General features: G+C 39.0%; 1 protein-coding gene across 2 annotated transcripts in view; it reads left to right on the plus strand.

Moving 5' to 3' along the window:
• CA10 (carbonic anhydrase 10) overlaps window positions 1-14,444 on the plus strand; it is a 152,264-nt gene that overhangs the window by 82,732 nt on the left and 55,088 nt on the right. For both annotated transcript variants that reach the window (XM_072403364.1, XM_072403365.1), the window contains exon 3: window positions 6,948-7,022. In XM_072403364.1, coding sequence (XP_072259465.1) covers window positions 6,948-7,022 — 75 coding nt within the window. The remainder of the gene's footprint in view (window positions 1-6,947; window positions 7,023-14,444) is intronic.

The raw sequence follows: 14,444 nt of genomic DNA on the forward strand, positions 1-14,444 counted from the left end.
CTCCTGAACGTCAGAGGAGTTGTCGCTATCATGTAGACTGTGCTTGCTTTGTACTGCAGTGGGATGAACAGAAGTTGCAGGGGTGTGGTTACTAACATTGTCTGTAGCTTGTCAATCAGCATATGGCCACACCCCCTTCTTTCTGGATTGGCAGCATTGCTTCTATTTCTAAACTCCTCCCCTGTGATCTGCAATGTCTGGGAGGGGGAGCGTGTAAGACACATGTGAAGGAGGATTTGAAAAAGTTGGTTTTTAAATGTTTTTAGGATTTAATGAGACCTGTGCATTATAGTAACTGGATTTGGTACTTTTTTAAGCTGTCATAAAAAAGCCTTTATTTGTATTTTAAATCTAGTTATAAATAATATGCAAATGGTTGCAACTCTGTGTTCAATATACATCAGTAAATTAATTGTTTAACTCTAAATTTGGCTTAGTTCTGTATTTCAGAGCTCAGACTGGGATAGGGAGGAGCAGCACATTGAGCCAATCAGATACACTTCAGCTCCGGCGTGTTAATTAGGGAAGAGCGAGTGAGTTTTTCAAACTCGATCTCGCGGCGAATTTAGTCGTTCTTGCTTACCGAACTGGATTAATTGATCAGCTTAGTGTGCGATCCCCGGCACTAGAGGTTAAATGGGGACAAGTCTCCCCTCTAGTTTAACCTCTACTGCGAGGGATCGCACACAGGAGGATTCCCAGGTCCTCAAAATAGATTACAGCCCTGAGAAACCACTGCAATCCCAGGGCACTAGAGGTTTATCTGCAGTTCAGTTCCCAGGGTCACTGGGCTGATAAGTACAGTCAGGTGACCGTGGGAACCTTGCAGTCACAGCTGATTGGAAGAGGCACGCAAAAGCCTCCAATCAGCTGTGACTGCAGGTGAACTTTCAACCACGGTCACTGGGCTGTGCTGAAAGAGAAACTCCATTGAGAGTTCATCTGCAGTTCCACTGCTATCCCCGTCACTAGAGGTTAATTAAACTCTAGTGCCGGGGATCACAAACAGGAGGATTCCTAGGGCTGCAAGACTGAATGCAGCCCTGGGAATCCACTGTGATCCCGGGGCACTAGAGGTTAGTTACCTCTAATGCCAGGGATAGTAATGATTTCCTCGATTTGCTTCTCTTTTTTCTTTCCAGTTAGAGGCTGGGGAAGGAACAAGATCAGAAAATGTCAATGAAATTCAGCAAACACAAGCTATGTCTTCTGCCCCGATAGACTGTGCTATGTGGCAAAGCAGTGCTAGATACCTAGCTTAAAAGCTTGATTGCAATACTTGTATTTCTAGATATGCCCAGACAGGTCCCAGGACTGATGGTCCAGTTATAACAATTGTTGTCAATACGGCAGTCACAGCAAAAATTTGTGTAAATATTTTCTTCAACAGCCACAAAGGAAAAAACTTTGTATGAACCAAATGCCTTCACAAATCCAGATATTGATTTGTTAAAGTAGCAGTACCATCATCACTGTGCTGTTCATAACCTGTGTAAAAAGAAGAGCTATGGGAGGGGCCTTGCAGACACGCCTGTGTCTGTTAGGTGGGGGCGGATACAAGACTACACATCCTGCACAAAGAGAGAAAACAGCAGCAATCAGTCTTTATGACAGGAAGTTGTTGCACAAAGAAAAAGGTTACCTTGGGGACTGCACAGAACTGGATGTAATACACAGCACATACACTGTTAAATTTAAATCTGTTTATCCAGTTCAGCTATAAAAGACCTTAGTTGTACTGTAACTGCACACCAAGGCCAAGTGGCTGAGCATGAGGCGTGCTTGTTAAAGTATGTTGATTTTGCAAGAGGCCTTTTGGTCCAGATATTATCATACAAAATTCCCTACAGCAGAACATAATAATAGTAGCTTCACCACCAGCATCCTATAGAAGTCATAATAATAGCTCCACCAGAAGTACATAATAATAAAAGCAAACACAGCAATAGTAATACAATAGTAGTAATAACTGTAAGAGCAATATATAATAATGATACTAGCATGTAACTGTAGCCCCATGAACAGCACATTATAACAGTAATAATAACAAATTAAACAACTTAACCGGTGGAATTTAGTGGTGGTGGCAGTAAAATTGTACAATTATACTTGCCTATTATAATAGTAATAAAAAACACCCCACCAGAAGCATGTAATAAAAGCAACAGCAATCCAACCAGCAGTACAAAATAATAATAACCCACCAACATCACATATTAATAATTATAACAAAAATGTCTTTAATTTATTTTTGCTCATAATACACCAAGCTGTGACTATTTTTCAAGAAATAACTATAACCTCTAGAAGCTCATAATAGGTAAATATACAGTAAATGTATGTAATTATAGTAATACAATTTCACTTTTGTAGTAATTTTTTCAGAAAACCAAGAATGGTTAATTGGTTATAGGAAAGGATATTATACTTTTAAATATTTTGTCCTTTTGAGTTGGTTATAATGTGTTACTTGCTCCTAAATGATTATTCCTGTATTATTGTTGGCCACCAAAAGATGGCTGTGTCTTCATGTATAGTGTGTAACAAACTCCTATAGCAGAGAGTTTGTTACACAATTTACATTTTACAAACTGAAGAGCTCCAGTAAGTCACCTTAATGTGTATATTGGTACCACATCTCAAAATTAACAGATGTGAAAAATATAGGGATGGGATTTTAGGGAAATCAACATAAATTTAAACAAAGAATACTTTATTAGAATATTCTTAAAAACTAATTTATAACATAAAAATGCACATTAAATTGTTTTTAATCTAACCTAAATTTCATCAAATTTTTCATATCTCTATACACTTTACATGAGGACACATCGCCATCTAGTGGAATGTCCTGAGTATACACCAAGATTCGTGTGTGTGTGAAATTACAGGATGTTGAAATAGAAATAGTGACAGAGCAGCAATGTAAATGTGATGTAAAATTGGAGAAAAGTAGGTGTTGCTCACAAAAGTGAATAGTTTCTATCTGTTAGGACTGATCTTGCATAGACATTTTTTTGCAGATGAAGCATGGCTTTGTGGATGCGCATGGAGTGCATGATCAGGCTTTTTGATTGCCTTGATCAGACTGGCAGACTAACGTCTGATGTTAATGACAGCGGGACACTGTCTGAGACTGTACTCAAACATGCAAATACCCTGCACAAGGTCATATCTCTATACACTTTACATGAGGACACATTGCCATCTAGTGGTGTGACCTGAGTATACACCAAGATTCTTTTTTCTAATGGCATTTTCTGGTGGGAGTGTGCGTGTATAGACGGTGTGTTAAATTAGAAATAGTGACAGAGCAGAGTCTATTTCAGCAATGTAAAGAACCATGAACAGGTGTAAAATTAATTGGAGAAAAGTAGGTGTTGCCCACAAAAGTGAATATTCTCCATCAGTTAGAGCTCCTCTTCCACAGACATTTTTTTGCGGGGGAAGTATAACTTTGTGGACGCACAAGCGTACATAATCGGGCTGTTTGATTGCTTTGATTAGACTGACATCTGACGTTAATAGCAGTGAAACACATCTTAGACATGCAAGTACCCTGCACAGGAAGGAGACATTAGTTTACCTAGTCAAACAATTAACATGCTTGTGAGGAGCTCAAGGACTGGGAATTTAGTTGGAGCCTGCACAGGAATATAGAAGAACCCACAAGAACCCAAACTCAACCACTAAATAACCACAACACTTCCAATTATTCAGAGATTGCAAGTTCCTCATTATTTAATGTGAGTGGAAGCCCCGGAGATGGCATCAAGCTATTTTTTGGGGGGGTCCCGGGCCCTATGCTAATAAGGGAATCTAAATGCATCCTAACCAAACAATGAGTTGACACATATCTAAAGGGACCTTGGAGTTACATCATCCCGGCACAACCAATTGAAATGGGAAAAGAAAGGGAAGATGGAGTTTGGGGGTTGCCCACGATGAAACTGGCACAGGTGAGTGTATTTTAAAAAATTGCAGTGGAGCAGGTAAGGGTATTTTATTGCAGAAGAGACATCACCTGTCCCTTCCGTAATAAAGGGCCTGCATGATGGCAATTTTTAGGGGTAGGGGTTAAAGTCCACTTTAAAACACAACTTCAGACAAAATTTTCATGTTTTTCATTCACTCAAGAATACGGAAAAAAACGGTCTTCTGCCTCGGTAAGATTACATAAAAATTTCCATATCTCCAGTTTTCAGTGACTCATTTCACTCACGCTTCTATTAGTATAATCACGCTGTTATTATCATTTAATTTGCAGTTTTAATTTGGTTTATTAAAATCAATTTGCGAGTTAAAAGAATATCCTTAATTTGTCTAAAGTCTTTGATCTTGTGATGTTTAAAACTAAACTCAAATGGATAAATAGACTGATGAAATATTTCAATGTGAGGTTTTACCTGGCAAAGAATTTGTGTTTCCTTATTTAATTTTGTTTCTCCTTATAGGAGACCTATTTGTTCACAGGTATTAGGTAACTCTTACAGGTCTTGTCCTATCCCCATTATGTTGAGAGAAGACAAAGATAGTCAGGTTGAAAAAAGACAATCAATGCCAATCACAAGGGTGTTATCCCGCCTCAACCAGGGTCCTCCAGAGGTTGCTGGGGGTTCCTTGAGCAGTTTGTACCTTTCAGGTCAGTTTAGGTGACCCAATGACCTTTTGGCTATCTGTAAGGGTGACAATGGCCAGCAATGTACGAGGAATACTGACCACCCCACTAATATACTAATATAGTAATAATAGCTGCACCTGAAAGTTATTCCAAGGGTTCAACCATGTGAAAAAGGTGCAAAAGGTGCAAAAACCCCTCCTAAAGCATGATTTATTTTGGGCAAGGAAAGGAGAAGCAGTAGAATGATAAGCTCATCTCTCAATGCATTAATTTCAGGTTACATAGAAAAAGAAAAGTTGTTGTCATTATATAAAAAATGAGAAATGCCCTTTTAAAGAATAAGTACAATGGGCCTGATATATTAAGGCTCTCCAAGACTGGAGAAGATAGACTATCATGGGAGGACCTAGGTGATCCAGCAAATCTGGAATGGATCTGGTCTAGGATTGAAAACATTTGCCAACTAAAAACAAATTAATTTTCAGAAATCCACTCCAGGCTTGTTGGATCACCCAGGTTCTCCAGTCTTGGAGATCTTTAATAAATCAATCCCGTTGTACTTGTCCACCAGCAAATTGTTTGCTTGCTATCTGCAGCTATCTGAAACATTTAGGCTTGCCAAACAATGTGCCCTCTGCTCTGTAATGTGCCCTCTCCAACCAACCACTACCATCATTGCATACCACATAAATGTGATGGGGATCAATGGAAGTGTCCAGAGGGGGGACTGTTAAATAGGCTTTCAACAGAAACTACAAGTGACTTTTTTAATACACATTACACAGGCATGGTCCACTGTTGTCACCATTAGGAAACCCTTCTAATTGGCTGGGTTTGCCTATAGAATAGGTTGTGTGACTTTCCACCAGGCTAGTTGGTCTCTTTACAGAAAATTCACAAAATTTACAGGTTCAAATTTAGCCAAATTGCAGATAAAACAAGAAAAAATCTTTTTTTTTTCTTCTTTGCTGCTGTCTGTTGCCCCACTGGGGAGATTTAACCATCATTTCCATTCCATTTTTCGAAACTGAAAGAAAATTCATCCAAAAGATACATTTATATCAACAAATACACTTTTTAATGGAGTGAAGAAAAATTAGAAACTTTTCTAAGATAGGATTTCAGAATAAGTATAGTATAGGTAGTCCCTGAATTAAGGACAGCCGACATACGAATGACTCCAAGATACGAACGGGGTTTCCCTGCTCATTTGTGTGCAGGACGGAGGCTTGATGGGAGGTTGTGGGTGATCTTAGGGGGGTGAGCTCTTTCTGCAGCCGTCTGTAACCCTTTAATGACCGTAACAAAATCTGCAGTTGTTTCTTTTTTTTGCACATTTTGCAAGCACAGCTTGCTCCAGAAGGTAATGAATGTCTAGGCTCCAAAAAGTTTTTTTTGCTTTGTTTGTGACTCACAGTAAGGTTTTATACAGTAACTGACACCATGCTACCTATTATTTTGTTGAGACAAACATCTGTCCTAATTGCATTTATTAAAATACTGTTCCGACTTACATACAAATTCAACTTAAGAACAAACCTACAGTCTCTATCTCGTATGTAACCCGGGGACTACCTGTATTTCATTGCAATTACCAATGGAAAGCCAACACATTCGAGGGTTGTAAAGCTTCCCCTTCCTCAGGGCCGATAGAATCAAAAGAATAAAATCTGGACCAGATTTAATGTAATTATTAATAATTCTTTTTGTGTCTCTATATTGCATTTTACAATGACAGCTAAACTAGAATGAAACAAAAATCCTCCAAAGGGATTATTATTTAACACCCATCCTTTTCTTTTACTATTGTCCACTCCTATTTAGTCCCAAAGAACAGAACCTTTACTAATACAGAAATACGATGAATTTACTTTGGTGGTTGCAGATAAAGCTTATTCAAGACTTTTATAGGTAGAATAGCACTGCTATCCTTTGTCCTGTATTCATGTTTCCCTAAGGATTATCCACAATAGTACTATGAGAAATGGAGCTGCCGGTTATCTCCAATATAAAAACTCATGGCTTTATAGAATACACTGAGTATTCCAGCACGTCTCGCCACAAAAATATTGAGTATTTAATAGCTGCCTGTTTTCATGACTTCCTCCCATTCCTTGTCTGCTCAGAAAGGAAATAAAGGTGTATTTCCCCAATGGGGCCAAAGCTATAAAAACCTAAAAGAAAGTCTTAGCCTACCTCACTCATTAAAAAAAGAAGTTTGGCTTGACTTGAACTTCATATTATTGACATTTACCTTTTTTTATACTGTCCTACAATAATATGATGTGTTGTACAAAACTGAAATTGTCCTTTTTTTTATTTTTAGCACAGCAAAATTCACCAAAAATCCATGAAGGTTGGTGGGCCTATAAGGAGGTCGTTCAGGGGAGTTTTGTTCCAGGTAAGATCTTTTGTGATTACGTTTTCTCTCATGTAGTACCTATCCACCATAAGAGATGTTTAAGTTTCTTTTTGAAAAGGGGTTCTTTGGTATTCTTTCACTTAGGCTTCTATAATTAACAATTCCATCATAGTTGAAAGTATAAAACCCAACGTAAAATTCCCCTAGCTGCTAACATTTATAGATAGTTTCTGCTTGATCCTTGACTAGGTATGGTGGAGAACTTATTCAGGTCAACCCCTTAGGATACAACTTCTAAAACCATTTCCAAACATAAAAAATGGCACACACTCAGTCTACAATTTTTTTTATTAGGAAACAGTTACAGCAATATAAGAAGTACCAAATAATACCCATTCTATGGGTAAAGGTCTTTGAATGCTTTACAGAGTACCAAACAAGCTACATCTGTTCTCCATACTTCTGGCCCCTAGCCATATTAGATCCCCTTGGAGATTCCCATTGAAAGACCAAGGACCTTATCCAAAAAGACCAAGGACCTTATCCAGGCCAACATCCTACTAACCCAACAGAAAGATCTTCCCAACACCAGAATCATGAGACCCCTCTCATCTAAAATCTCATCACCAATCCAGCAAGTGCCAGCCCTCCTAAAACCATACTTGCATGATCTGTACTACCTTCCGGCCCAAAACCTGCCTACCCAGCCATGCATGCCATAGCCTTAAACTCTATTCCAGGCTTTACTAAAAGGTTCTCTATGTCAACTGCTGTTAGCATGTGGGGAGTTCCACCTTGGATATTTGCCATCATGGGTTGGTATCACCCAACTGGTAATGGGTGCTACTCAAGCTAACTCTAAATCTTAAAAAAAACTTTGGATCAACTATAAAATCCCATATGTAATGAAGGTTCCCCATATCAATGAGACTGGGCTATCTGATTTTCTAAGCACCCCTGTAAAGTTTTGTAAATACCCATCAGAAACATTACATTAGTAATGCTTTGATAGTTTGTCAATGCTCTTCTTTTTGCAGTGAGCGTTGTCAGCATTGCTGCTGCTGTAGCCTCTTGGTTGCTGGCAGTGATTATAGCCCTCTTAGGAAATAGCCATACTTGGCACCCACCTATAACACTTTTAGGTTACATAGTAGGTTAGGTTGATAAAATACAACCTAACCTACAATACAAAATAAAAGTCAATCAACACATTGTTGCAACTGAAGCTCTTAAAACCCATGTTTTAAAACTTGCATACCCGTCTTCTTCTGTCGCTTAAACCCTCACTACTCACCCACCAATCCATATCCCCCTCCTATTGTGTGATACTTCCTCCTCTTAGATTGTAAGCTCTTCAGGGCAGGGTCCCCTCCTCCTCCTCTGTCATTGTATCTGTCTGTCATTTGCAACCCCAATTTAATGTACAGCGCTGCGTAATATGTTGGTGCTATATAAATCCTGTTTATTAATAATAAAAGAAGCTAAAAGATGTAAAGGCCTGGTTCAGTTCCTGACACTTCCTGTAACATTGTACCCGATTTAGTAAAGCTCCCCAAGACTGAGTGATCCAGCAAACATGGAATGGATTTGTAATAATTGTTTGCTATCATTTGACAAATGTTTTCATTCCTGGACCATATCCATTCACACAGGTTCCCCCATTATAGTCTACCTTGGACAGTTTTAATAAATCAGGCCCGTAATCTTTCATGATGATTGAAAATCACTTTTATTTCTTTTAGTACTTGGTATTGTGGTACCCTTTAAGAAAATGCACTATGCACATTACATTTATGTGAAACCCATTCAAGGGAATACACAGGCAATAGATGCCGCATCTCCCCTAATTCATTCAGAAGTTGGACTTCTCAGAGTTGGCAATTATATCTATTGCATCCACAAAAACAAATATAGGATTACCATATTATCTGCAGTGCCATCTATCACAGTTTGCATATGTTCATTCCAAAGCAATCAAAGGCACCATAGAAAAATATTGCAGAGAGGCATATTTGGTAAATTATGATTAGAAGTTATTTTATAAATTGCTGATTTCATTCACACCTTTTTGGAAAAATTCCCCATGAAAACCCGTTTGCAGTAGTGGCCAGTGCCACATGACATACGAGTAAATGTTTAGGATATAATGGAACAGATGTATCAGCAGGTTAAGCTGTCCTAAAATATAGGGTGCAGGCACCAATTACTAAAATGTAATTAATGATAACATTCTGCCTTTTGTCTGCAGCTGAAAATTGGCATTGCATGTCCAGTCGAACTTGCTTTCAGATAGAGGGCGCAGCTGCTTCTACCGTAATGTTGGCCATCTGGCTCCGTTCAGTGACGTTTTGTAAAATTATTATATAGTTTGCATGAAAAAAAGCTTTCAAGTTACCAATCAGCAGCTCCACCTGGATATTTTTTATGCCATTCAGGTCCAGCTGATGTCTTGCCCTTTGGATACTTGGCATCTGGTCATGTGACCTCAACATAAGTCAGTGCCTTTGGCACAAGAACAATAGGCTTGCTCCATGCTCAACCATTGATAGTGTAGCCAACCATTCTTGCCCTCATGGTACAGGGTAATGCTGCTATCATCTCATAAAAACTCAAAAGTCCTCAAAGGGGGCACAGTGCCTAATATTACAACTTGTCCCCATAGATGAGGCCACATCCTTTTCATTTCAGGATCTTCCCCCCAACAATAAGCCAACAAACCCAGTGGTGTTCATGGTCACGTTCATAGATAGGTATAGGGACAATTCACGGAGGACAAAAAAAACCTTCATCAGGGAATGATAACATTTCAATTGACATAAAACTCAAAGTCGAGATAAAGAATTGTCAGTGCATCCAAATGAACTCTGCCTATTAAAATGCATTGGCTCTAAACCTGGATTTTCAATGAAGAAGAATATTGATTTCCATATGACTTTACTTTGAATTACCTTACCTTAAATTAGCACATTTGACTTCATGGGAAAGAGTTCCCTGAAGTTCTACTTTTGTTGCTTTTGAAGGAAGAGAATCATAAGAACAGCAAACACTCATCCTTATCAGAACCAAGTTACATGATGAATTTCCTACATCTAGGTATACAAATACTATCACAATGCAATACAGAAGAACTAATCAGTCACTTGTGCTACCACACATCAAAACCTGATGACCAGGCTTGTCATCCAGGATTTATTGGTTTTCTTAGCCAGGGTTCCTCTAGAGCAGTGTTTGTCACCTAGGGTTCCCTGGGTTCCTCTTAGGGTTCCCCCAGAGGTTTCTAGGGGTTCTATGAGCAATGCGCAGTTTGTGCCTCTCAGGTCAGTTTAATTGACACCAATGATCTTTTTGGGCTATCTGTAAGGGTGACATTCTTCCCAACAGCCGGCAACGTAAGAGGAATTCTTCCATATATAGTAATTATAGTAGGGGTTCCCTGAAGACCTGTAAGTTTTTTCAAATGCTCCCCATGTTGAAAAGGATGAGAAATGCTCCTCTAGAGGTTGTTATGGGTTCCTTGAACTATGACTGACTGACCTTCCAACTGATGGTGCCAACATAATTCTGGATCCAACTCCATTTGGTTGAGCTAGAAGCTTGACAGCAATTGCCTTTCCAGCTGTCTGTAACAGTAGCACTCTAACCACCATATAGGGCCTGGTATATTAAAGCTCTCCTAGGCTGGAGAGGATACACTTTCATCAGTGAAGCTGGGTGATCCAGCAAACCTGGACTGGATCTGTTCCAGGGTTTAAAAGATTTTCTTGTATATAGCAAAATAATTTGAAGAAATCCATTCCAGGTTTACTTGATCACTAGCTTCAATAATGAAAATACTGTATATCCTTTCCAGCCTTGGAGAGCTTTAATATATCAGGTCCAATAGGAGAATTTTCCTGCTGACCCTCAGTTGATTGTTTTTAGCAGGGACATAACAATTATTTTAAAGGTTTCTATAGGGTAAAATAGTTGAGAAAAACATAGGCTGCCATCCAGGGTCCTCCAGGCTTATACTCAAGTAAAAACAGTTTATCTCTTTTTTTTCAAGTAAATTGAGCACCTCGGTTTATAATTGAGTATATATAGTAAAAGTATGGCATATTTGAATATCAAAGATATAACCCCACTCAATGAAATGACGATACTAATTACTGCCCCTCTTTCCTCCAACTTTTACTATCATATAAATATTACATTTGTATACATATATTTTATATTCATACCACAGGACATGGTGGCGGATTTTGGTCACCACAGTGGAGGTGTACCCCAGTCCCAACATTTGTAACATTTAACAATACCTTTCAGGTCTTGGGGAACCCCTGTTATAATAACTATATCCACAGATCACAGTATATTAGTGTGGTGGTCATTGGGAAGAATTCCTCCTACATTGCTGGCCATTAGGGATGAGTGAGAATGCCTCTGGCATTCTCGCTAAAATTTCCTTGAACTTCCAATGGTTCCGCAAAATTTTGGTGACCCAATTTCGTGAAACCATCGGAAGAGGAAATTAAAACAGGAGGATTCCCAGAGCTGCATTCAGCCCTGGGAATCCTCCTGTTTGCGATCTCCAAAGCACTAGAGGTTAATTAACCTCTAGTGCCCGGGGATCGCAGAGGATTTCCTGTTCGGAAACCTTCCTGTTCGGCAAGAGCTCTACCTTTTTCGGTAAGCAAGAAAGGCCTGATTCACCGCAAGATTAAACTTAATATTCTTGCTCGCTCGTCCCTACTGGCCAGTGGGAAGAATTTCACAGATAGTGAAAGACCATTGTTCTCACTTAAACTGACCTCAGAGGCAAAATTTGCTTATTGCTCAAGGAACCCCCATAGAGTTCCAGAAAACCATTGTTGGGAAACACTGGTCTAGCCAGTTCCAACCAAGATGGATGAATAGATATTTCCAGCACATAGCCAAAAAAAGAAAAAAAAACAAATGCAGCTATAACATCTAGGGACTTGTGAGCTGCAATATTTTACATCTTTTATTATTATTCCATGTATTTTAAATTGTGTAGGTAATGACAGTAATACAACAAACAGAATTGGAATTTTTAGATGAAAACTATCCGTATAAACCTTGAGTATTATGTTTTCTCTGCACTAGTATAGAGAATTAAAAAAATAAACTTTCACTAGTTGGTAACCCCTCTTTATTTGTCACTCCCCTACTTGTTACATTAATTATCCTTGTTCTAGCAGACATTGGTTACAGAAGATAACTTTAAATAAAAGGTGAGCATGAATGACATCATCGCAAAAATCAAACAAACAACACATCCTTAAACACACCTTCTAATTACTGGCAAGCAAAATCTGCATCTTAAGTGGGATTTAATACACAAAGAAGGGAGCCTATGTATTAATTTGTGGCTAAAGATTTAATTAAAACACAAATCTTGATTTTAATTAGCCAGCCAGTGTGTGGAAGTGTTATTAGCTGAGCCTCTTTGGGTGTGAGGTCTATCGTGAAGTTAATTGTGGAGAGAAAGAAGGAAGATTTGATTTGGCTCCTGGTCAGCCATTGCATAATAGTGCGCCGATGATGAGAATGAAGCGGTAATTGTGCTATTCATTCAGGAAAAGGTGATTGTGGCTTATTGTAACCTACATTCTGTGGTCTGCTTGTCAGTTGTTAGGTGGAAAAACAATTCTGTTTTGCAGTCATTGGTTTGGTCATACGTCTGCTCCATGGATTGAGACCCCAATACCTAAATCTACATACAAAGGTCACATTTATGTAGCTTGAAATGATTTTTCATGATCGATTCCATCGACTATAAACCCCGCTATACACACAGCCCAATGTTTAGTTTTATTAAGGGGAGGGGGACACACAGGAGGCGCCACGGCTACTGGGGGGGAAATGTGTAAGCATGCTAGATAATCACCTGAATCAATCATGATTGTCTAGTACAGTGGTCCCCAACTTTTTGCAGGTCGCTGACCAGTAAATGCATGGACTCAGCACTGCATATGTGAAGGGAGCAGTGTGTCACTCAAAGGGGAAGAAACGTCATACTGCCAGAACCTAGGTCTGAGCCTGCCATAGGAGAGTTGTCAGGTTTTGTTCAGAGACACCACCTGCCCACCTCCCTGAGCCTGCGATGTCTCTGGAAGACGTGGTCCGTGGCTCTGCCCGATGCAACCCCAAGAGGAATCCTTCTCCGGACTAGTGGGCTAAAGACCGGGGCTTGAAGACCTCTGGTCTAGTATGTGTACATATTATCATCAATAAACAATAGCAGATTATCATTATGTAAATAACAAAACCATCATTTATTAAATACCTATAAAAATGTAGCTCAGAAAACTCTGTGTCAACTAATATCATTATCCTATCTCTTCTCAATGCGTTTCGCATGTTTCGTATGTCTGCTGATGACTGTTCCAGATCCCAAACAGTCAACAGGTGGTTATAGATCTGTCCCCTGGTGGGTCCCCGAGTAGGACAGGCACAAAAGTAGAAGTCTTAGACCCCAAAAACCTATGAGAATAATTCAGCTGCCAAAACATTTCTAAAACTCCAAAATTTTGCCAAAATATTAAAATATAGTAGTGAGTTCCATCACAGATCCATGTTGTGCTCATCGGTGGTGGGTGAGCTTCTGCCAAATTCAGCAACTATGCATAGAAAACTTGCTGATTATGGCACAGACTTACCCGTTTGCAACTCTCTTGCAGTGATGTCACCGCCATGTCCCACGAAGCGGCCATCTGTACTGCCAACTTAATGGCTGACTTCTCCGTCCATGGTGATCCCCCTTGATGTTGTAACATTTGCTCCTGTTACTTTGTCTAGGGTGACTGGGTTTGTATGTGGACATGCTTTACATCTGCCATGCAGTGTAGGGTTAGGGTAGGGGTTGTTTTTTTGCATGTTTTTTTATCAATTAGCACTTGTTTTTTTTGTTTTTGTTTTTATTTAAATTTAGGTCTTAGGCTTTAGGATTAATCAAACTTTAAAAATCAATCAGCCAATCTTTTTGGCACATCTAAAGCCAGAAAAGTATTCATCCACATTCATAGATGTGCTGGATATTATTTGCTGTTAAGATGTTCTCTGTAATTTTTGTTTATTTTTGGGGTATGAAAATCAACCACATCTGCCACCAAAAATATTTGTTCGGTCAACGAATCCCATTCATACATCACACATCTCCCTCATTCTAATGTTTTATTGATCAACTAAACCTCATGAATAATGACTGCATGCTTTATATATTACACTGCAGCCACATGAATTATTATTTAGCTTTTTGGATAAGTTCATCATGGGGAAAATGTTTTTTATGCCATTTTGAATTGAAAAAAAGGAAATCCACAGAAAATGAGGACAGTTATCACTGGAGCTATTGGAAGAATAACCCTCACTGATCAGATGCCAATATTAAGACCTAAATAAATGTTTGCTATGCAGTTATTGTAACGTCTCTGTTGCACATACTCAAAGCACGAAACT

This window comes from Pyxicephalus adspersus, chromosome 3 (assembly GCF_032062135.1).
Source record: "Pyxicephalus adspersus chromosome 3, UCB_Pads_2.0, whole genome shotgun sequence".
In the NCBI taxonomy this organism is placed as follows: domain Eukaryota; kingdom Metazoa; phylum Chordata; class Amphibia; order Anura; family Pyxicephalidae; genus Pyxicephalus; species Pyxicephalus adspersus.